The sequence below is a fragment of the Eschrichtius robustus genome, chromosome 11, assembly GCF_028021215.1.
Source record: "Eschrichtius robustus isolate mEscRob2 chromosome 11, mEscRob2.pri, whole genome shotgun sequence".
NCBI classification, from domain to species: domain Eukaryota; kingdom Metazoa; phylum Chordata; class Mammalia; order Artiodactyla; family Eschrichtiidae; genus Eschrichtius; species Eschrichtius robustus.
The window spans coordinates 4,576,155-4,600,899 of NC_090834.1; the positions used below are offsets into that span (position 1 = coordinate 4,576,155).

General features: G+C 44.5%; 1 protein-coding gene across 1 annotated transcript in view; it reads right to left on the reverse strand.

Moving 5' to 3' along the window:
- Positions 1 to 332: 332 nt before the first annotated feature.
- TMEM45B (transmembrane protein 45B) overlaps positions 333 to 24,745 on the reverse strand; it is a 30,222-nt gene continuing 5,809 nt past the window's right edge. Inside the window, exons 2-6 of the mRNA XM_068556454.1 lie at positions 5,705 to 5,901; positions 3,329 to 3,535; positions 2,258 to 2,442; positions 1,616 to 1,761; positions 333 to 522 (exon numbers count right to left, since the gene is read on the reverse strand). Coding sequence (XP_068412555.1) covers positions 411 to 522; positions 1,616 to 1,761; positions 2,258 to 2,442; positions 3,329 to 3,535; positions 5,705 to 5,885 — 831 coding nt within the window. The 5' untranslated portion in view covers positions 5,886 to 5,901 and the 3' untranslated portion in view covers positions 333 to 410. The remainder of the gene's footprint in view (positions 523 to 1,615; positions 1,762 to 2,257; positions 2,443 to 3,328; positions 3,536 to 5,704; positions 5,902 to 24,745) is intronic.

Here is a 24,745-nt window from a genome sequence, read left to right on the forward strand (position 1 = left end):
TTTACTTTAAAAAATACGGATTAGAATTATATCTCTAAAATAAGGGCTCTGTCATTCACTTTCTGATAAGAAAGTACCTGCCTTCTTGAGGGAAAAAGGGCTAAATTATCAAAAGCAGTAAATTCTGCTGGATTCATATCCTGAATTCACCCATGAGGTCGCTTCCTGTTCTGAAACTTTCAGAGTCTGAGTTCTCTTCACACTGAGACACAAAGGCTTGCTTTGTTTTTCTCTACAAAGTGTACCACACCAGCACAGACTTTAGTTGGTTAAATGAGCAGGTGCAAATATACAGACCCTTGAGGGTGGATCACAATGAGGGTTTCAGTGGAGGAAGTGAGCTACCCCATTGACCACCAGCTGTGCACCCAGAGGACACTCCATCCTCCGTTGGTGACCGATGGCCGCCCCTAGTCCTCATCAGAGCCGCTCAGGAGGGCCTCCTGGTAGGTGTGATCTGACTTCAGCTTCTGAATCCCAATGATTTCTCTGTCTCCAGGCCTCTTTACCCGTGTCAGGAAGCTGTAACGGGGAGACAATAATTGCAGATGGAGTGAGCCCCAAGTTGCCTTATTCCCTCACCCGAGGATGCGAAGGCGTCCGCCGGCCCTTAGAGCATGTTTTTTATGTCTCTCTCAAATACTGTGCTGCCTCGTCTGCATCTCCGATTTCTTAGACAACGCTCTTTGGTGGTGAAAGGACTCACGGTCACTTAAAGGTCAGTGATGTAACTGAGACTCAACTTAGTTCCCCCGCCCCACAATTTGTTGTTTCACTGGCTGGGCAGTAGAACTCAAGGAAACCATGGCCTGCTTTCCCTTCTGTTTGGTCTGTGTGGAACTCTCTCTGGGTGAAGTATCCCTGCTTTGGGTAGGGAAATCGGGAACTAGGGAAGAACAGGGGCGGCTCTGACGACACAGAACTAGCAGGGCCGGGTGTGCAGTGGTTGAAGAGCCGGGCTCTGCCGTTTACCCCTTGGGTGACCTTGATCCAGTTACTCAGTCTTTTGAAGCCTTGGTTTCCCCATCTATAAACATCGCATGCAACCTTTATAAAGTGAGCATTAAGAGGGGTAATTTACACACTTTAAGTGCTGACCACAGTGCTGGGACACAGTCAGTGCTTAGGAATTACTAGCTACTCTCGTAACCTCTGGAGAGCGAGTGCTGTCGTGAGCGCTTGCTGCTGTGGTGTCTTACCTGACCATCACATGTCCCTGGGAAGTAGGGCAAATCCAGGAATAAGGTGTTGGGCTCTGAATGAACCAGGGACACAGCAGGGACTGCGGTTCAGTACTGATGCCTAATGCAGAGTTTTTCCTATCAAACTGCAGACTTAAAATCCGTCAGAACTGCATTTGAAACCTGGGTCTGTCAGGTCGCCGTGACCAGACAGACAGGTCCTTTAACTTCTCAGACTTCATCACCCTCACGTGCAGGCATAGAGTGCCTTGCACAGAGCTTGGCATATAGTTGGCCCTCATTAAGTGGTAGACGTTAGCACTGCTTAGTTATGAAGGGTGGGGCGTGGAGGTAAAAAGGATGCAGTGTAATACATTTCGGGGACGGGGCGAGTTAGGACAAACTAGACAAAAGTCATCTTCTCTTGGACATACCCGTAAACCAGCGAGTAGCTGACGGCCACAATGCAGAGGGCGGCCAAGTAGTGCCAGCAGAAGCACATGGTGATGAACATGATGTTGGCGTCATCTTCCTGGTCCCATTCGGGTGCTCCAAAAAGCGGGAACAGCACGAACCCGATCTGGTGGATTATACAGAGAAGCCAGCCTTGTCATTAGGTGGGCCTGAGAAGCCCCCGAGCCTCCTGTGGCTGCCAGAGTGTCTGTAGTTGCCCAGACAGCTCATCCCCCATGCCTCTGTTGGCATCGAACGGCCTCTGCACAGGAAATTGCTCTGTTAGCTCTGGTTTTAGTGTAGCCTTACTTAAAATTTCAGGGCCCACATTTCAGAGGAACAGTTTTTAGCAAGTAGAGGCTGTAAGTGGTGTCAGTAGCTCTGCTGGGAGGGGCAGGCAGGGAAACCCTCAGCCTGCTCGCTACCTGTGCTCTGTTGATGACGCTTGTTTATGCGTCAGCAGGATATCGATGGCTAAAGTCACGTAGGTCAGGGGTGGGCATGGGCGCAGAAGTGGCTTCTGACCCCCTTCGAGTGGTGTGTCAGTGCTGCATCTCCTGGACGCGCTCAGCGGGCCTGCTTCGTCCTTGCACCAGGTGAGGAGCGTGGTTTTGAGTAATTACCTGCCAGAACCAGGTGCCCTGAAGAATAACGAGGCTGGTACGGAAGAGTTCCAGCACGATGTTGTCCCGGAGGATCACTTCCAAGGTGAGGCTGACAGCCCCTGCGAACACGGCGCACAGCAGGAGGGAGTGGATGTGCTGGTCCAGCGGTGGCCGGTGGTGGACGTGGTGGTACAAGAGGAAGCCTGTGTGGGGCAGGAGATGCTGTCGGGCCCGCCCCCTCCCCCCCCCCCCCCCCCCCCCGCCCCGCACCCCCATCCCCCGCCCCAGGGGATCCGTTCCCAACTTCAGCCTGATTAGGAAGTGTCTGCCTCAAAGCTAGATTTTCTGGCACTTAGGAAATCAGTTTATGTGACAATCTAGGGCAACAAGCCAATGCAGGTTATAGAGTGTGTGTGTGTGTGTGTGTGTGTGTGTGTGTAAGCAGATACAAGCAGCAGAGGATGAATCTTAACATCTCTTCACCGAATCAGTGGTAGAGTTCAGTCCAGGATGGGAAGGTGAGATGGTGTTGATTTGTGACCAGCTGTGTGTGTGTACTTGACGTTCAGTTTTACCCTCATTCAACCTTTTTTCAGTTCTTCTGAGGTTCAGAAGTCGATGAGGGGGCTGGATTGCAACATGCTTTCTCTCATCCAGTTAGCGTGAGTTGCGTGGGGAGATGTGTCCTAGCCACTGGGTGGGAGTGCGGACGGTGACAGTGCGGACGGTGACAGCGGACGGTGACAGCGCAAGGTTGGGGTGGAGCACGGAGAACCTCTCCCCTAACCAGAGGGTCACCCCCTTGCGTGCTGGCACGCCACCGGTCTTTGTGCGGAGGGCGGGGCGGGGGTGGGCGCTGGGCGGGCGCTGGGCAGGCAGGAGGAGTTGGTGCTCTGTCAGCCAGAGCTCTGGCTAAAAGCCTCGTGCTTTTCCTGTGCCACCTGTACCATCCAGAGCACAGGATCAAGTCCTGTATAGGATTTTGAAGCTCAGAGACTGGGGCTTTCTGGGGAAGATGATTAAATTTGCAGTGTTTCTGATCTGCTGCGCTCCAGTCCCTCTAAGGCTCCGTCCACACCTCCCAGTCACCTTCGTTGGCAGCTGCCACAGCCATGACCAGTCTGTCCAGCCCCAGGGGGATGTGGGTGAGGAGGGAGGTCAGCACGTCCACGACTCCCGAGACCCCAAAGAACAGGTACATGGTGCTGTGCTGCCAGTTACTGAGCTTTACCCAGTGGTCCTCGTGGGACAGGTGGAGGTGGGGCCCGTCGGGAACAAACTGCTCTGCCAGCATGCCTGCAGGGAGGCGGAGTGGAGGTTAGGGAGGGAAGAACAGCTCCGAGACAAATAGACGGCGGAGTGACCCCCAGTCATGGCGAAGGCGGCCCACAGCTCTGTGGACCTACGCTGCTGCCTCAGATGCAGCTGTTTCAGGATAAAATACGTATTTGCTGAGGAACCTGTGCAGACGTGTTGCCTTTGTTGCCGTTCCTTTGGGGGAGGGGGGAGAAACGGCAATAGGAACGCAGCCACACAGGCCCCCAGGACATTTGTCGAGCAGCTGAGGTGACAGCAAGGCATTGTCTCTTAAGCGAGAGTGTGGCTGATGCGTTCTCTGTGGGTCCCCTCTGCCGAGCGAGCTGTGAAATAAACCTGGAAAGGAACAATTCGGTGGAAAATGATACAATCCCAGCGAGACACACTGCTGGTGAAGATAGCCGTGGCAAGCCCAGCGACTCCCAGGTGTGGGCTTTTCCTGCGCCCGGGGCAAGCTCGGAGCTGAGGGTCCCTCCCATGGCGCTTGGCCTCTGTCTCAGATGCTGGGAGAACAAGGCCAAGGCCACACCTTGGTGATCCTGGCCACCCTGTAGCTCAGGAGACGGGGCCGGCACACAGGTGAAGCAGTGCCACAGGGCAGCTCTCACTTCTCGGAAGCAAAAGATTCGCCTTTTGCCTGGTGCCCAGAATGTTCTCGGAGCCTAGAATAAGTCCTCCGTGACAACGTTCTGGACCCTGTTTCCCAAACATTTCTTTCTCAACCCAGATCACCCCCACTTTTTTTTTTTAATATTTATTATTTATTTACTTATTTGGCTGCCCTGGGTCTTTGTTGCGGCATGTGGGGTCTTTGCTGCCACGTGCGGGCTCTTGGTTGCGGCATGTGGGATCTAGTTCCCCGACCAGGGGTCAGACCTGGACCCCGTGCATTGGGAGCACGGAGCCTTAACCACTGGACCATCAGGGAAGTCCCCAGCCCTTTCTGAATCATGTATAAAGGATGAAGGTGCTGGTGGAAGCAACCCAGGAAAAGGACCTCCCAGTGACAGGAGAGAAGGCCTCCGAGAGCGGGGACTGTGCCTGTTCCCCACCCCTGCACCCCCGGCACCCAGACAGCGAGCTCCTGGCACGTGGCAGAGGCCCAAGAGACCGTTGCTGGGTGAGTATTATTTTCACATAGGAAGGAGGCCAAAATATCATTTTTCTAGCTTTTCTAAGGCCAAGTTGATGCTGTCCTTTACTGTTTAAGCCACATGGGCCCTATCGCTTCTCAGCTTCAGAGAGACGACAAAGCCTTTCCGATGCCTGGGTGACCGGTGTAGCCTGTGACCTTTGCTCACTCCACGGGGAGCTACTGCCCTTGCTTCCGTTCCTTGGAGAAACCAGGCCAAAGGGGACAGGAGGCAGGACGTAGCTGCATGAGCTCCCTCCTCACTCGTGTGACGGGCTGGTCCTGACAAGGAATTCTGTCTGCGCTTGACACCGCTTGTTCCGCGAGGGCCGCCAGTGGGCTGCACGGCTGTCAGGTGGCCATGGGAGTGGGTGGGTTTGTTGGAATGGGGCGCAGTGAAGGAACGTCCCCCTCAGACAGCTGTCTGTTGGCTTTTCTCGCTCTCTTCCACTGCCTCTCTGACTAGCCTTCCAGCATGAATCCCCATCTCTAAGCGCTAGAGATTTGGGGATGGAGGGTACGAGCTGGGTGTTAACCACTCCTGAGCTTCTAGGGGAGGGAGACAGCTGGGGGGAAAAAAGATGACTCTTCTAAAACTAAGCTCCGTTTAGTACCTTCTCATAACTCACGTACCTGAGCTTAACTCTAATTTGTTCTTTTTTTCCTCTTTATCTGTTCTGTCTTTTTCATTAAGTATGTCTTCTATTTCTACAACTTAATGCCTGTGTTCCTACAAATTATACCTGTATCCTTCTGGGGCAAAGAATGCTGTAGTCTATGTGGTAGTTTTTCGTAGTGTGAAACTTAGAACTATGATATAAGGTGCTATTAAACTGTCAACGTTACCAAGCTCGGTACACAATAGATGCAATGGTAAAATATTTAGCGCCGAAAATTCTTGTTATGTTATACCTGCCAGTGGAGACATCCATTTTTCACAGGGTCCAGGAAGTGGGTTACGGGTTCTGAGTATGACAAGGAGATCCCTGGGCCAAATGACCCCCCCCCCTCCTTACCGATGACTGAAAATAAAGTTCTGATGGCGGCCTCAGTGATCTCAAGACGCTGATAGTGGTGCGTCAGTCGGCTGCTCTTCCCCTTTTGGTGAAAGTACTTCAGTGGGTACTTCACTGACCACCACAGTCCAACTATCAAGAAGAAGCTCCCTGGGAGAGCGTGGCCCTTGAAATTTGCCATCAGGGTCCCAGGATACCTAAACGATAAAGGGACAGCTGTTAGGTGGCTGAATGGGGAAGACATAAATGGATAACTTGGCAGGAAACACAATCCATGACCGAGGATTCCGAGCTGTAAGCTGAACTGAGAAGGAGCCCGTTATTCTCATAGAATAAGCTTGTGTTATGTCATTGAAGTCTTGTCCACTCAGTGAGTTGCAAGCCCAGGAGAATACCACTGGCCCTGAGGCTTTAAAAACGGGGGTAAAATAGAAGGGAGGAGGAGGATGGGTAAATACTTCCTGATCTTAGAGTAGAGAAGCATTTGTAAACATAGAGGTAAAGGAGGGAACTAGAAAAGAGAAAGTCATCTGCATAAACATTTTACATATGAAACACATCAAAAGGCAAACCATTTGGGAAAACGTTTGCAATAGCTGTGATACATGGATATTCCACTACAGAGCCTTTACAAGTTAGTAAGAAAAAGACCGTAGAAGAATGGGCAGAAGACACAAACCACATAATTCACAAAATAACACAAATTGATAGTAAATCTCACTGTGTAAAGATAACGCAAATGAAAAACTATTTTTCACCTAATTTGAAAAATTGAGGGTTTTTATTGCAGCCCTCGAAGTATAAATGAATACAGTCATTCAGATTTGGTAAAGTGACAGGCTATTCAGCCAGAGATGTGTGGAGAGCTTGTATCAGCCCTTCCATGACTCATTTCTAGGCTTTTCCCTGTTAAATTCCTGGTTGGTCGGCCGCTCACCCCAGCTGTGCGTTTCCCCTGCTCATTCCAGAGTGTTCATTTCCATGCTTAGCTCGTGAAGCCAAGCGTTTCTGACCCCCGTCACTGCCCTGAGCCTGTGTCTGTGTCCTGGCAGCGGAGCAACTTGTTTTCATGGCCAGTACCAGCATATTTAAAAGTCACTGAGTGAGGGGGACTCTTATTAGGGTGTGGCCACAGAACCCACAGCCTTCCACTGTTGAGCTGAACTGTTCCATAATATTGCCACCTCAGCATCCCTTTGTGTGGCCCGTGGCCTGCAGGGGACTTGAACTGACACGGGCCCCTCCTGTGAGCATGCCCTTGAAACAGCTGCAGAGCCACAGTGATAAACAGTCTCTTCCACGTCCCGGGGCCTTCCCCCTGGTGTACCCCTTGGATGAGCCCCCTGCAGAACTTACCAGAACCCTGATCTTTTTGGTTTGAATTGACCAGTCTAGCTTCCCTGGGAACCCTGAAGCACTCCGTCTGTGGACCTTAATAAAGGCGTATGACCCAGTCTGGCCTCCTTCTGCCTGCACCCTGCCTTGACCTCCCACCCTGTACTCCTCCAAGACTGTGAGTAGTCAACTTCTCTATTTCGGTTCTCTTGTGGGCTTTTGTCGGACTGAGGCTCACGATGCGACATCCAACATTCCGGGACCCTTATTTAACAAGTAATTTAACAATCACCGCGGCTCAATTTGTTGTCTACCCTTTGGTCAATTTCCAGTTCCCTGCAATTGTTGGTTTTGATAATTTTGTCTAGTGCTGTGCTTATATTTTTGCGGGGGGCGGGGGGGGGGGTGTTTTGCAGAAAGGAATTGCCTATCTCATTATGCTGCCGTAACTGGAAGGCCTTCTCATTCTTTTTTAATCCTCTACTGAAAAACATTAAAAAAGAAAAAAAGCTCCACTTTTCATTTAATGTTTAACACAGGTCCCTTTCCAGGTCAAGCCTGTTACACTACTTTGTTTTCCTAGTCAGAAGTGCAGAAAAACCAGCTTTACAAATTCTCCCTGCCCTTCCCTGTTTTTTCTGAGAGGCAGAACCCTAAGTGGAGGCACGGTCCTCGTCTGCTTGTGTGGCGTCCATACCAATTTGTCAAGCCTCACCCTTCCCTTTTACCTGGTTTAAAATTCATGCCAGGGGATCGTAGGGCCTGCAGCATGTCTGAAGAAACTCCTTTTAATTTTCTGAGTTAAGACTCAGAAAGTTAACTCCTTTTAACTTTCTGGAGGTCTGAGTACGTTGATTTGATGGGGAAGAGGAGCAGGGGAGGTAGATTTCTTCCATCAACAAATTAATAGGTTATTAGATTAGCTACATTATAGAACGTCTAGAGAGATAGGATGGGTCCAGTTTTAAAAAAGAAACAAGACAGTAACTTCAAACAACAATAAAAATTTAGACTTCCAATAATTTGGATAATACCGTTCAGATAGACTAAGTCCCTGAGAAGTCTAGCTTAAAAAATAATTTAAAAATATTAAATAAGAAAGCAAACATTTAAGGGGTGAGTGCCCTTGAATACACAGAATGGTGGGGCCATTGCACTGTAAAATACGTCGATCTACAGAAAAGCCACAGATAGGAAAACATTAGAAAGTGCTTCCACACAGACAAATTCCCTTATTTTTAATACGTTTACTCTCTTTTAATATTACGTGAGATGGAATGGGAGTATGAAGGGAGGATTAAATGTTTTGAGGGGTAGTAGCTTTGAGTTAAAGCTGGAAACCGAGAAGGCTAGAGGTTTAGACAACTTTTCATTTCACGTCTGGGGAGATCACTGGAAAAGGAACATCGTCTGAGTAAGGTTTCACCAGCTTTCCTTGTAACCTTCCTCCTAGTTTGTAACCATTTTCCCCAGTCTGCCTTCCCTTTTTTTCATTTAAAGTAATTGAAATGGAAGACAAGGTAGAAGGTGTCAGAAAGAGAAAAAGGAGGTGAAAGTGGGGAAGAGTGGGGAGCAAGGAAAGAGGAGGAAGGGAGAATTCTAGGAGTAGGGGGTGATGGTGCAGAGGAGAGGAGAAACCGTGGTCGGTGCCATTTGCCTGTAGTTAAAAATAAAACGATGTGGTGCCTTTTCTTTTTGAATGAATCCAATATTTCCCCCTATTTTAGAGTTAAAGCCAATTTCCTCAAATTCATGAGGACAGGATACAGATACATAGACTACCAACTACCCAGCCTGGACCTCTGCTTAGTTCCAGTCACACCTGTGACTTAAGTTATCTTCACCATGGAATGTTACGTAACCACTAACAAGAATGAATTAGCACTATACCTGCTGTTCTGGGAGGTTTTGCACGAGTTACTGTTGGGGGAGACATGAAAGATGGAAAAGACTGCTTATAATGCGACCCTGTTTTGTGCAGCAGTGAACGTTCCGCATATCTGTATACATGTGTGTTCAGGTGTATGGTCTGCATGAACAGGGAAAGCAGTATGGAAGATAATTCGAGGGTATTTCGTGTTCATTGAGCATTTCTGGCTCTGTCTTCTAGGCACGTGGTATGGTTGCACTTTCTGGCCCCCTTGTGGTTGGGTGGGGTCTTGTGAGTTGTGAGCGTAAGTGACATGTGTTGCTTCTGGGCTGACGTGTGTAATTGCCAGTTCAAGACCCCCAGAACAGTCACCTCTCCCTCATCACTATCAGTGTTCATGACGGTAGCTCCTCCGTCAGCCTAGATCCCAGAGTGAGGAGACACGGAGCAGAGCCCCAAATCAGCCGCGATGAACACGTGGCATGAGAAGTAAACGGTAAAGCATCACTGAGCTCTGTGGGCTGTTATTATCCAGCAGAACCTAGCCTGTTCTGAATCATACAGCTGTATTCTAGGCTAACATTAACAGGTGGGACACTCAGGCTTCCATAGTTTTGGTTTTTTTTTTTTTTAAATATTGACAATCTTTATTAAATCCAGGGAAGAAGTTGTGGTGCCATAAGAATGGCAGAAATTGTACCAAAAAGGTGCCAAAGACAATTGTGGTAAATTCTCTCTGAGCTGCCCTGACTCGTCACCTCCTTTCCTACCTGATATCACATAGATGCATTTCCTCTCTTGAAATGGTTCTTCCAGCCCCACCTTACTGCCCTGCCTAAAAAGACAACCTAATTTGAATTCAGGCACCCAGGGGTCTGTTACATTGCAGGGCAAACCCAGAGGTCCATTTCTCGAGTCCAGCAGTCCTCTGTGGGGGACCGTTTGTCTGAAGAGAGAGATATATATATATTTATTTATTTATTTATTTATTTATCTATTTATTCTTGGCTGCGTTGGGTCTTCATTGCTGCGTGCAGGCTTTCTCTAGCTGCGGCGAGCGGGGGCTGCTCTTCGTTGCCGTGCACGGGCTTCTCATTGAGGTGGCTTCTCTTGTTGCGGAGCACAGGCTCTAGGCCCGTGGGCTTCAGTAGTTGTGGCCCGTGGGCTTCAGTAGTTGTGGCACGTGGGCTTCAGTAGCTGTGGCTCGCGGGCTCTAGAGCGCAGGCTCAGTAGTTGTGGCGCATGGGCTTAGCTGCTCCGCGGCATGTGGGATCTTCCCGGGCCAGGGCTGGGACCCGTGTCCCCTGTGTTGGCAGGCGGACTCGTAACCACTGCGCCACCTGGGGAGCCCTGCAGACGTTTTTGACGGTTACCGCGTGGCTGGTGGTGGTGTTACTGGCATCTGGTGGGCAGAGACCAGCCGCTAGACATGACATCTTACAGCGCACAAGACAGCCCCCCACAGCAACAGATGTGCAGCCCCGAGCTCCTAGTGATGGGGTTGTGAGGCCCTGCTGTATTCGAGGTCAGCTTCCTATTCTCCTTTTTTCTGGAAGGAAACAGAAATCAGGCTGCCTGCCTTTCTTTGTTGTTTATGCCAGGGTGTTCTTCTCCCTTCAGAATTTTACGGAGTGTAAGCCCACTTCCCTAACAGTTTTTTTCTTGGCTGTCCGTATCCTTTTGTTTTTTGTTTTTGTTTTTGATAATAACAGCTTTATTGAGATATAATTCACATACCATACAATTTACCTAAAGTGTAAAATTCAGAGATTTTTGAGTATATTCACTGAGTTGTGCAACCATCACCACAGTCAATTTTATAACATTTTCATCACCCCCAAAAGAAACCTGTCACCCATCAGTCACTCCGTTTCCCCCAGTCCTCCATCCTGTCCCCCACAGCCCGAGGCAACCACTAATCTACTTTATAGATTTGCCTATGCTGGACATTTCATGTAAATTGAATCATACAGTATGTGGTCTTTTGTGCTGGCCTCTTTCACTTAGCATGTTTTCAAGGTTCATCCCTGTTTTCCAAAGTGGCTGCCCCACTTTACAATCCCACCAACAATGTATGAAGGTTCCAGTTTTTCTACATCCTTACCAACACTTATAATGTCCATCTTTTTTTTTTTAGTTCAGCCATCCTAGTGGGTGTGAAGTGGTAGCTCATTGTTTTGTTCCATTTTGCTTCCCTGATGATTAGTGAGGTGGAGCATCTTTTCATGCACTTATTGGGCATTTGTATATCTTCTTTGGAGAAATGCCTATTCACATCCATTGCTCATCTGAAGTTGGGTTATTTGTCTTCTTATTGTTGGGTTGTCATAGTTCTTTATATATTATAGATACAAGTCCTGTATCAGATACATGATTTGAAAATATTTTCTCCCTTTCTGTGGGTTGTCTTTTTACTTTCTTGATTGTGTCCTTTGAAGCACAGAAGCTTTGAATTTTGATGAAATCCAGTTTATCTTTTTTTTTTTTTTCTCCTTGTTTGTACTTTCTGTGTCATATCTAGGAAACCACTGCTTAACTCACCATCATGAAGATTCACTCCTATGTTTTCTTCTAATATTTTTCTAATTTTTGCTCTTATGTTTATGTCTTTGATCCATTTTAATTAACTTTTTAGGTACGGATCCAACTTTATCCTTTCGCATATCTAGTCATCCCAGCCATTTGTTGAAAAGATTCTTCTTTCCCCCATTGAATTGTCTTGGTGGCCTTGTCTCCCCTTTTACTCTTGAAAATGGATTTCATCAATCTTCAGGGGAGGGCTTTGCCTATAATAATGTCAAACTGTGGTGAAAAAAGAGTAACTTAGCTATTGTGACACATATATTAACTATTTTAGTAGAGTGTTGGGACAATAAAGGGAGGACTCCAATTCAGCCTGAGGGAAAGAGGAGGAAGATTACAGAGGGAAGTGTCACTGAAGCTTCCTTGAAAAACAGGTAAACACAGGTGGTATTCGTGGAGTTCTAGGCAGAGCAGACAGCACATGCGAAGGCTGAGCGGCAGCTGCAGCTGGTCACCCCTGGGGCTGGGCGGTGCTACTCACTGTCTCTGCCCTGCCATCCCCACCATCTTTGCCGAAAAGACCAGGTGTCTTTCTCTTCCGTGGGGGGAATGCATTAAGCCTCAAAATCGTCTTCGATTGGGAATGGAAAAAGACAGTCTACTTAAAAAAGTCAAAGACCTTGGCTGAGTCCTATAAACTCGCTGAATCTCAGTACCCCTCCTTCTAAAAAGGGACATTAATGTCTACCTCACAGGGATCTCGTGAGCATTAACTGAAAACGTCCAGCAGCTAACTAGAACAAGTGTGTAATAAATGTCAGTTTCCTCTCTTCTCTGGTGCTCTTATACCCATTCCCGCAGTCCATGGGGGAGAAACCTGGGCTTCTGTCTTAGGAGAAGTAAATGATTGAACCAAAGCTGCTGTCCTTTGCTTTGAGTGGCTGACCCTAAAGTGGGGAAATCACTGTTGAACCTTTACCTCGCTTTGGAGAAGGCGGTGGTTGAGTGTATTTTTTTTTTTTTTTTAATGGGAACAGGAAGTGTGTTTGGTCAGTAGGGAATAGGTTATGGGAAGAACATAGCATATTCTTTTACGGCAGAACATGGTTTTTATACTTTCTGAATCTGTCCTTGCCAACAGAAACACTCAGATGGTTTCTGGTCTGTGTTTACTTTGGAATACAACCAACCGTGCCTGACTCAGCTTTCTGTTCCTCTGCAAATAACAAGGTTGATACCCCTCCTTGTTCTATGAGCTGCTTAGTAATAAAATGTGGAAGAAGCACAAGGTGCAGTGTTGGAAGTTCCAACAGGCAGCTGTGACCATGGCTTAGCCCTGAACTTCAGGCACGGTGTATCCCTGCTCTACACTAGCCTGAGAGGCCTTAAGCAACTCTGAAGTCCATCACTCGTCTTCAGATTTTAACAGCTACTGTGTCATTTTTATTTTCTCTGTGGGGCGGGTCCTCGAACAGCATGGTCAGAAGGAGTAAGACCAGAATGAGTCTGAACCTTGTTCTGGCATGAATTCATGATGATATGGAAAAAAATCACCATGAACAAGAGCTCAGTGACCTCCCAGCTCGGTTGGGTTCCTAAACAAAAGATGTTCTCATTTCTTCTTTTTTCCGCCCCCCACCACGTGCACCTATGAAATACAAGAGTCAGTGCTGCATGCTGAGTAAATAATCAAATGAATAAGAAGGGATCCCTCCCGTCTGGGAGTTTATAATCCAGCAGGGAGCCATATACTTGTGAAAAATTGAACGTCATGAGATATACTGACAGCAGTGCTTGGGGACATGAGTAGAAAGTGAATAACTTTCACCAGAGAGTCTGAGAAGGCTTCACAGAGGGGGCTGGCATTGGAGCTGGGCGTTTCTCGATTGCCTCTTTCAAACTCATGAGAATTAGGCGATCTTACTGGAATCTTGAATTAAGGACTGAAGAACAAATCTAGGCTAAGTTCCATTATTTCTCAAGCTCTAATAAAGAACTTCGGCCTCTGAGTCAGAAGACCTAGCTTCTAGTCCCAAGTTTTGCTGTGAACTTAACTCTGTGATCTTGAGCAAGATATGTAAGCCCTCAGGATCAGCATGTCCTTGTTTGTTAAATGGCTATAGTTTGGAAGAGGTAATCTCCGTGGCCCTTCCTAGTTCTAAAATCCCTCTTCTGAAATGAAAAATGAAAAGGAATTAGAGCAGGTTGAGTCATGGCAAGGGAAAATGGAACTCAGGTTACGGATGTCACCAACAGAGAGGCAGTTACCAGTTGCCGCTTCAGCATACGTTAGAGTGAAAGGGGCATCTCTGGACTTGAAAGGTTGGCTTATTTTCCAAGCAACAAGCAAAAAAGTTTAATATATTCCCCTTCCTTCCCTCCTTTCAGTGAACTTGTCCAGTACTTGCCTCAGTGAACAATGTGGCTGCTGGGCCTTCTGCTTCACTAGCAGCCCTTCTTGCCATGTGCAAGCTTTTCCTTCCGTCTCCCGTAGACTAGTCTTTGAAAACGCATAGCTTCCCTCAAACCTGAGTTCAGCCAACTCCAGGTCAACCTTTTCTCTCATTCTGTTAACACTGAGAAATGGAATATTTCCTACCAGGTCAGTAAGCCAAGGATACCAGACAGTGAGCTGGTGAGCCCTGAGGGGACTCAGGATGAGAAAGCACAGGATACTGGCCCCAGATAGCTGAGGTGCACATCAAAGGAATGATGTCAGTGAGCCCAGAGTCTTGCATCTTCCCATACATAGAAAAGCGCTAAATTCCTTAACTTGGGGTATCTGGTTTTCTTTAATTTCCAATAATTGTTTGATGTTCAGACTACCTGCCCTTTGTTGCAGAACTCCTGTATATCCTAGCTCCCCCCTCACCTCCTCGGAGCAGTTCTCTCAGGGTTACTTGAGATGCTGCCTCGTGGGCTTGAAGTGCTAAGAATTCCCGCCGAATAAAACATAACTCTCAACTTCTAGGTTGTGAGTATTTGTTGACAACATCATTGAGACTAAGGCATCATCACCTCAGTTTCCTCTCCTTCACCTACAAATTCATACATACCCACACCCATTCTTCTCCTCAGACTCACCCCTCCTCTCACGGACCATCCTCCATCTGTGCTTCCGATTTCATCCTCACCTGTGCCCTCTGGGCCTCGTTCTGTCGATGTGAACTTCTCTCACCCTTTATAGCCTTTTCCCCTTCGACTGTGACCAGGCCCAAGACTTTTTCACACAAAATAATAACAGAAAAAGGAAAAAGAACAACAGTGTGTCTCTTCCTATTTACTATTTCAATCATAAGAATGATACATCTAATGTATATAAAAGGTACAAAGAATAACTTAACAACTGTGTCCCACGAGCCAGCTTAAGAAATAAAACATTCCTAACATCCTTGGGGCTTCCTGTTCTTTGACCCCTCCACCCCTCCTTTTTTTTTTTTTTTTTTTTTTGGGCCGTGCCATGCGGCATGTGGGATCTTCGTTCCCCGACCGGGGATTGAACCCATGCCCCCTGCATTGGAAGCGCGGAGTCTTAACCACTGGACTGCCAGAGAAATCCCCCATTGACCCCTCCTTGACCATCTCCCCCTACTTCCCCCTGAGAAGCAACCATCATCATGAATTGTGCGTTTAGCATTCACTTCTTTCTGTTTTACTGTATAGTGCATACATTTACTATGTACATTATCTCCAAACAGCATATAATTTTGCAAAATTTTATGCTTTATGTGGTCAAAATATGTGGATCTTTGGGGAGAGGGATAAATTGGGAGATTGGGATTGACATATCCACACTACTGCATATAAAATGGATAACTAATAAGGACCTGCTGTATAGCACAGGGAACTCTACTCAATGCTCTGTAATGACCTATATGGGAAAAGACTAAAAAAGAGTGGATATATGTATATGTATAACTGATTCACTTTGCTGTACACCTGAAACTAACACAACATTGTGAATCAACTATACTCCAATAAAAATTCAAAAAAACAGAAAACATGTAGATCTTTTCCTCATCATCTCACCCAGTTAGTAGCCAATAAATAACTTTGATAATTATTTATAGATAATTAAAAACAATCTTTAATATTAAAAATTACTTGAGAAGTCATTAATTATTGAACTCAATTACCACTTGAATGACATTTTCTCTGGATAGAAAGGAATTTGGGTGGTTTTGTGTAATGCAATCAAATATTGTCAATGTCAGTTAAGTTTCTTGAAAAAAAACCTGGAAAGACAATTGCTGACTCCATTTGGCCCTCCCTCTTCACCACCACACTGAAATTGTATTCAAATGCCCTCTGTATTGTTTCATCCAATGGAAATCTCTCAAATAGTATCTAATAGACCTCTCTTCTGTTCCCGAGGCTATTCTGTATTTGACACTGTCAACTCGTCACTTATCTTTGAGATTATCTATGCCCTTTGGCTTTTGTAATGCATCTCTCCTGGCTCTCTCTGTTCATCTGCCATAACCTTCTTCCTCTCCTTTAACACAAGCAGCCTCGGGTCCATTTTATGTGTCTTCTTGTCTCAAGAACTCACACCCACCCACGGTTCACCTACCACATGCACGCTGATGACTCCGGGACTCTGACCCTGACTGCTGAAATTTCAGACTCACATATCTAACCACCTGCTGAATGGACAGACATGCATGGAAACACAAAGCTGCTGCTTAGACACCTCAGAGTCAACATGTCCCAAAGTGAATTCCCCATCTTCCTTCCCCACCAGATCAGCTTCTCTTCTGTATCCCAAACTCAGGTAATGGCTTAGCATCCAGTCACTCTCAAAGCCAGAATCCTGGGAGGGGGCGGTCATCCTAGATTCCTCTTTGACCTTCACTCTGCCCTGCAGTGTCCCAGTTCCCCAAGAGACTAGACATTCTGCTTATTTTGCTTCCCCAGATTTTCTGGTGTTCTCCCTTTTCCTTTGATTCCTACAGCAGTGATCTCATTTAGGCTCTCGTGGTCTTTTGCCTGGACTACTGCACCCCCTGTAGTCCTGCCGTCCATAAATCCTTCCACTCTGCAGCCACCATCACCTACTTACAGTGTGAATCTGACTACAACACGATGGAATTTAGAATATTTCTTTGACGAACCACCTCATGGATTTGCATTGCGTGTCCCCAGGTCTTGGCTGTTGGTGTGTGTATCCAGCTTCGTCACCCATTTCTTCCCACCACGACCTTTACAGTATGCACTTGACCCGTGCTATTCCCTCCCCCTAGTATGTCGTTCTCATTTCCTCTTCACCTGGCTTACCTTTACTCAGTTTTCAATAGGTGGGCTTATCTCCTCTGGAAAGCCTTCTGGAACCTCCAGGTCGGGCTATGTGCTCCACCTCTGTGCTACCATACTACCTTAGACATCTTGATTTTTATCACTTACCGTGTCATATTAAAATTACACAGTTACATGTCTTACTCACTAGACTATAGCTCCTCAAGAGCAGAGACCTTATCTGCTTCATCTTCAACTTCCCATGGCTTAGCACAAGCCTCAACATACAATTATAGTTCCTGGTCTGAACTGAACTGATGCAACCTAGCTTTGGTCCTGAATCGTGGGGAAACTATCTCCTAATCCAGGCATTAAGAAGGTTGCTGGTACCATTGCTTTTCCATATAATTTTTCAGCCTAGATGAGTCCTTACAAGAGCATCTTACAAGTGCTGTGCCTCTTTGGCTGGTGTGGGGAAGCCCCTCCTCCCAAAGGAATATCTGAACTCACAGGTCCAATATGGCGTACCGGTCTAGAGTGTCAGCTTCACCAAAAGATTTTTGGAAAGAGATGTGTTTTGAGGTAGCCTATGTTTTTTGTTGGCATTAAGAGAAGCTTCAGCTTATGCCAGGCTGTTCCCTGCTAAGCCTCTGTGTCGTGGGAGCACACGTTCTGTGGTGAGTGGTAGTGTTTGAGAAACAGTAATCTACAGGGCACTGTATTACGCTGTAGCCTAGTTCTTGTTCTAGAGCCTTCCATATAAAAATAAACAACCCCAGTGAGACCAAAGCATAGAAACGATCTCAGAAACAGGCAGAAGAGAGATTTTTCATCCTGGGCTGAGTGAGGTTTGAAAAGGTGTCTGCCTCAGGCAGAGTAGGTCTTCAGAAATTAGTACATCACCGTGCTTTGTACAAAATATGCCAGGTGGTAGATAAAGGAAGGGGAGGGAAGGCAGGAAAACAATGTTAGAACCAAACAAAGAGAAGGTTTGGGTCAAGGTGGGGACCAGATCAAGGAGAGCGGAAGGAAGTGAGGGACAGGACAGCAAGGCATGGAGCATGCGGAGGGAAAAGAGTCAAACAGAACTGTGGCCACAGATGGGATGGAGGTGGGGCGTCTGCCGAAAACCCAAGAAACGATTACGTCTTTAGTAAGGTGATAGGGGGCGTCTTCACCCCCGGAAATTCTACGGGGAGTCCTGAGTTTGAGATCTTCCCAGTCTGGGTTCTGACAGCCGTTTCACACATCAAATTTGAGAATGAGGTAGCATCCTCCCAGAGGGAGTGACATAAAAAGTTGCAAAAGGAACAGAGGAAACAGCAAGGGGAGAAGTAGGAAGGGTTAATTTAAAATGGATAATGGGAAAAAACCCCAATAAATTGACAAAGGAAAAAATAAATAAAATGGATAACGGAGCCAATTTAATTCAAGCCATGTGTATTCAGTGCCTGTTATGTACGAGGCATTGTTCTGGGGGTGGAGGAACAGAGGTAAGACTGGGCCCCAGCCTTGAAGGAGTTTGCAGGCTTCTTTGAAGGTGTCTGAGAAGGAAAAGCCAACAGTAGAAAATCCAGTATCTAATGCTTTCACCTTCCAGTTAAGAGGTCTTTGAAAGATAAACCAAGAATCACTCCTGTACCATTTCTGTTATCTGGTGCTGTAAAGCCTTCCCAGCAAAAAAAAAAAAAGAGTGACAAATCTGCCCCAAGTTTTGATTGTCGCACGTCAGGCTGCACAAGGGGAAAATGATACGGATTTGGAGAGTGACCTTCAAGGGCAGAAACTCTCTCCCCAGATCTATCACCAAGACATCCTCCAGAGATATTAGGAAAATATTTTCCCAATATAACCTCCTAAGGAAAAATACTAGTCTAATATACTTTTCCATCATAATTAAATCTTCTCCCAAATGACCTGCTAAGACAAACACTATCCTGATGTGGAACTTCTCCAAAAGCCCTAATTTATCCTGGATTAATAAGTATTTCCTTGTAGGTGGGTAATGAATATTTTGCAAATGGTTATTACAAAACAATTACTCATACGTGTGTTCACAGGACTTTCACTGCCCTAGGATCTCAGACTTTTTTTTTTTGTAATAGAAAAGAGCTGTGTCTCTGGAAGGCTTCTGATGGTCTCTGTGCTGCTGATAGAAGGTGATGCACAGAGGGCCACAAAAGCACCAGGTACTTCAAAGCGGTGGGGGGGAGTCAAGAACAAATTCTGGTTTTGAATGCTAGACTACCACGGAGCCACCTCAGAACAGGAACCTCTACTATTAAACAAATTACATAATAAATCAGTCTAAGTTATCAATGACCTTCTCTCAAACAAGAATAAACAGCTTTCTAATGAGAAACTGACTGTACTAGAAAGCTGCTAGAGACATAATGATAAGCCATCAAAAAAAGCCTGCTCTGCCTAGTCACCCTGCAATGAGGCTCTCCCATCTACAAGACACGCTCACAGACTGCGTGTTAGTACAACGTTCTTAAACATGGACATTTGAATACTGCTTCCAACATGAAAGACAGAACCAGAACAACAGAAAAGGGGACTTTGAAAATAAACACAGACACTGTAGGCAGCTGAAGAAAACTTTTAAAATGCAGAAAAGATACAGAGTTAATTTAATATTTTCAGAGAAGTATGAGGAGATACTGCATCCATGAAATAAGAACGGGATGCTATTAAAAAAAAAAAATTGGAAGTTCCCCTCTACCCCAAATTAAAGCCCTTGGGAGTTAAACATATGATGGTAGAAATGCAAAAATTTAATAGAAGGGTTGGAAGATTTATTAGAACTAAATGACAAGATTCAAGACAGATTCAAGAGATCCAACATCTAAGTAATTAATATAGTTTCAGAAACAACAGAGGGAATTATATAACACAAGAACCGAAGAATATGATTTTTAGATTGAAACGGTCTTTAAAGTACCTAGAACAATGACCAAACCAAACAAAAAAAGCCCAACATCAACTTACAACATTGTGAAATATCAGGACGTGAGGAAAAAAGAAAAAACCCTACAAACTTCCAGAGACGAAAACAAAATATAAGGGATCAAAAATCAGAATGGCATTAGCTTCTCAAGAGCACTATGAGAAGGTGGAAGGAAATGGAGCAATGCCTTCAAAATTCTGAGGGGAAATTATTTTCAGTTCATCAAACCATCAGTCAAGTGTGAAGGAAGAAAGATGACATCTTAAGTGCGCAAGGTCTCAAAAACCAACCAGATCTTGTGTGGCCTGAATCTTACCCACTTTAAGAAAAAGTCCCCATTAGGAAACTTGCACAAGCCTCTTAGATAGCCTCATCCACCAGAGGACAAACAGCAGAAGCAAGAAGAACTACAGTCCTGCAGCCTATGGAACAAAAACCACATTCACAGAAAGACAAGATGAAAAGGCAGAGGGCTATGTACCAGAGGAAGGAACAAGATAAAACCCCAGAAAAACAACTAAATGAAGTGGAGATAGGCAACCTTCCAGAAAAAGAATTCAGAATAATGATAGTGAAGATGATCCAGGACCTCAGAAAAAGAAAGGAGGCAAAGATTGAGAAGATGAAAGAAATGTTTAACAAAGACCCAGAAGAATTAAAGACCAAGCAAACAGAGATGAACATACAATAACTGAAATGAAAACTATACTAGAGGGAATCAACAGCAGAATAACTGAGGCAGAAGAATGGATAAGTGACCTGGAAGACGCAATGGTGGAATTCAATGCTGTGGAACAGAATAAAGAAAAAAGAATGAAAAGAAATGAAGACAGCCTAAGAGACCTCTGGGACGACATTAAATGCAACAACATTCGCATTATAGGGGTCCCAGAAGGAGAAAAGAGAGAGGAAGGACCCGAGAAAATACTTGAAGAGATTATAGTCGAAAACTCCCCTAACATGGGAAAGGAAATAGCCGCCCAAGTCCAGGAAGCACAGAGACTCCCATACAGGATAAACCCAAGGAGAAACACGCCGAGACACATAGTAATCAAAGTGGCAAAAGTTAAACACAAAGAAAAATTATTGAAACAGCAAGGGAAAAACGACAAATAACGTACAAGGGAACTCCCGTAAGGTTAACAGCCGATTTCTCAGCAGAAACTCTGCAAGCCAGAAGGGAGTGGCATGATATACTTAAAGTGATGAAAGGGAAGAACCTACAACCAAGATTACTCTACCCAGCAAGGATCTCATTCCGATTTGATGGAGAAATCAAAAGCTTTACAGACAAGCAAAAGCTAAGAGAATTCAGCACCACCAAACCAGCTCTACACACAACAAATGCTAAAGGAACTTCTCTAAGTGGGAAACACAAGAGAAGAAAAGGACCTACAAAAACAAACCCAAAACAATTAAGAAAATGGTAATAGGAGCAACATATCGATAATTACCTTAAACGTGAATGGATTAAATGCTCCAACCAAAAGACACAGGCTTGCTGAATGGATACAAAAACAAGACCCACATATATGCTGTCTACGAGAGACCCACTTCAGACCTAGGGACACATACAGACTGAAAGTGAGGGGATGGAAAAAGATATTCCATGCAAATGGAAATCAAAAGAAAGTTGGAGTAGCAATACTCATATCAGATAAAATAGACTTTAAAATAAAGAATGTTGCAAGAGACAAGGAAGGACACTACATAATGATCAAGGGATCAATCCAAGAAGAAGATATAACAATTATAAATATATATGCACCCAACGTAGGAGCACCTCAATACATAAGGCAACTGCTAACAGTTACAAAAGAGGAAATCGACAGTAACACAATAATAGTGGGGGACTTTAACACCTCACACCAATGGACAGATCATCCAAAATGAAAATAAATAGGGAAGCAGAAGCTTTAAATGACACAATAGACCAGATAGATTTAATTGATATTTGTAGGACATTCCATCCAAAAACAGCGGATTACACTTTCTTCTCAAGTGCACATGGAACATTCTCCAGGATAGATCACATCTTGAGTCTCAAATCAAGCCTCAGTAAATTTGAGAAAATTGAAATCATATCAAGCATCTTTTCTGACCACAACGCTATGAGATTAGAAATGAATTACAGGGAAAAAGCCAAAAAACACAAACACATGGAGGCTAAACAGTATGTTACTAAATAACCAAGAGATCACTGAAGAAATCAAAGAGGAAATAAAAAAATACCTAGAGACAAATGACAATGAAAACACGATGATCCAGAACCTATGGGATGCAGCAAAAGCAGTTCTAAGAGGGAAGTTTATAGCTATACAAGCCTACCTCAAGAAACAAGAAAAATCTCAAATAAACAATCTAACCTTACACCTAAAGGAACTAGAGAAAGAACAAACAAAACCCAAAGTTAGCAGAAGGAAAGAAATCATAAAGATCAGAGCAGAAATAAATGAAATAGAAACAAAGAAAACAATAGCAAAGATCACTAAAACTAAAAGCTGGCTCTTTGAGAAGATAAACAAAATTGATAAGCCATTAGCCAGACTCATCAAGAAAAAGAGGGAGAGGACTCAAATCAGTAAAATTAAAAATGAAACAGGAGAAGTTACAACAGACACCGCAGAAATAACAAAGCATCCTAAGAGACTACTACAGGCAACTATATGCCAATAAAATGGACAACCTGGAAGAAATGGACAAATTCTTAGAAAGGTATAACCTTCCAAGACTGAACCAGGAAGAAGCAGAAAATATGAACAGACCAATCACAAGTAATGAAATTGAAGCTGTGATTAAAAATCTTCCAACAAACAAAAGTCCGGGACCAGATGGCTTCACAGGTGAATTCTAACAAACATTTAGAGAAGAGCTAACACCCATCCTTCTCAAACTCTTCCAAAAAATTGCAGAGGAACACTTCCAAACTCACTCTATGAGGCCACCATCACCCTAATACCAAAACCAGACAAAGATACTACAAAAAAAAAGAAAATTACAGACCAATATCACTGATGAATATAGATGCAAAAATCCTCAACAAAATACTAGCAAACAGAATCCAACAACACATTAAAAGGATCATACACCACGATCAAGTGGGATTTATCCCAGGGATGCAAGGATTCTTCAGTATACGCAAATCAATCAGTGTGATTCACCATATTAACAAATTGAAGAATAAAAACCGTATGATCATCTCAATAGATGCAGAAAAAAGCTTTTGACAAAATTCAACACCCATTTATGATAAAAACTCTCCAGAAAGTGGGCTTGGAGGGAACCTACCTCAACATAATAAAGGCCATATGTAAAAAACCCACAGCAAACATCATTCTCAATGGTGAAAAACTGAAAGCATTTCCTCTAAGATCAGGAAGAAGACAAGGATGTCCACTCTCGCCACTATTATTCAACATAGTTTTGGAAGTCCTAGCCATGGCAATCAGAGAAGAAAAAGAAATAAAAGGAATACAAATTGGAAAAGAAGAAGTAAAACTGTCACTGTTTGCCGATGACATGATACCATACATAGAGAATCCTGAAGATGCTACCAGAAAACTACTAGAGCTAATCAATGAATTTGGTAAAGTTGCAGGATACAAAATTAATGCACAGAAATCTCTTGCATGCCTAGATACTAATGATGAAAAATCTGAAAGAGAAATTAAGGAAACACTCCCATTTACCATTGCAACAAAAAGAATAAAATACCTAGGAATAAACCTACCTAGGGAGACAAAAGACCTGTATGCAGAAAACTATAAGACACTGATGAAAGAAATTAAAGATGATACCAACCGACGGAGAGATATACCATGTTCTTGGATTGGAAGAATCAATATTGTGTAAAGGACTCTACTACCCAAAGCAATCTACAGGTTCAGTGCAATCCCTATCAAATTACCAATGGCAGTTTTTACAGAACTAGAACAAAAAATCTTAAAATTTGTACGGAGACACGAAAGACCCAGAATAGCCAAAGCAGTCTTGAGGGAAAAAAGTGGAGCTGGAGGAATCAGACTCCCTGACTTCAGACTCTACTACAAAGCTACAGTAATCAAGACAATATGGTACTGGCACAAAAACAGAAATACAGATCAATGGAACAAGATAGAAAGCTCAGAGAGAAACCCACGCACCTATGGTCAGCTAATCTATGACAAAGGAGGCAAGGATATACAATGGAGAAAAGACAGCTTCTTCAATAAGTGGTGCTGGGAAAACTGGACAGCTACATGTAAAAGAATGAACTTAGAACACTCCCTAACACCATTCACAAAAATAAACTCAAAATGGATTAGAGACCTAAATGTAAGACTGGACACTATAAAGCTCTTAGAGGAAAACATAGGAAGAACACCCTTTGACATAAATCACAGCAAGATATTTTTTTATCCACCTTCTAGAGTAATGGAAATAAAAACAAAAATAAACAAATGGGACCTAATGAAACTTCACAGCTTTTGCACAGCAAAGGAAACCATAAACAAGACGAAAAGACAACCCTCAGAGTGGGAGAAAATATTTGCAAACGAATCAACGGACAAAGGATTAATCTCCAAAATATATAAACAGCTCGTGCAGCTCAATATTAAAAAAACAAACAACCCAATCCAAAAATGGGCAGAAGACCTAAATCGACATTTCTCCAGAGAAGACATACAGGCGGCCACGAAGCACATGAAAAGCTGCTCAACATCACTAATTATTAGAGAAATGCAAATCAAAACTGCAATGAGATATCACCTCACACCAGTTAGAATGGGCATCATCAGAAAATCTAGAAACAACAAATGCTGGAGAGGGTGTGGAGAAAAGGGAACCCTCTTGCACTCTTGGTGGGAATGTAAATTGATACAGCCACTATGGAGAACAGTATGGAGGTTCCTTAAAAAACTAAAAATAGAATTACCATATGATCCAGCAATCCCACTACTGGGCATATACCCAGAGAAAACCATAATTCAAAAAGGCACATGCACCCCAATGTTCATTGCAGGACTATTTACAATAGTCAGGTCATGGAAGCAACCTAAATGCCCATCAACAGACGAATGGATAAAGAAGTGGTGGTACATATATACAATGGAATATTACTCAACCATAAAAAGGAGCAAAATTGGGT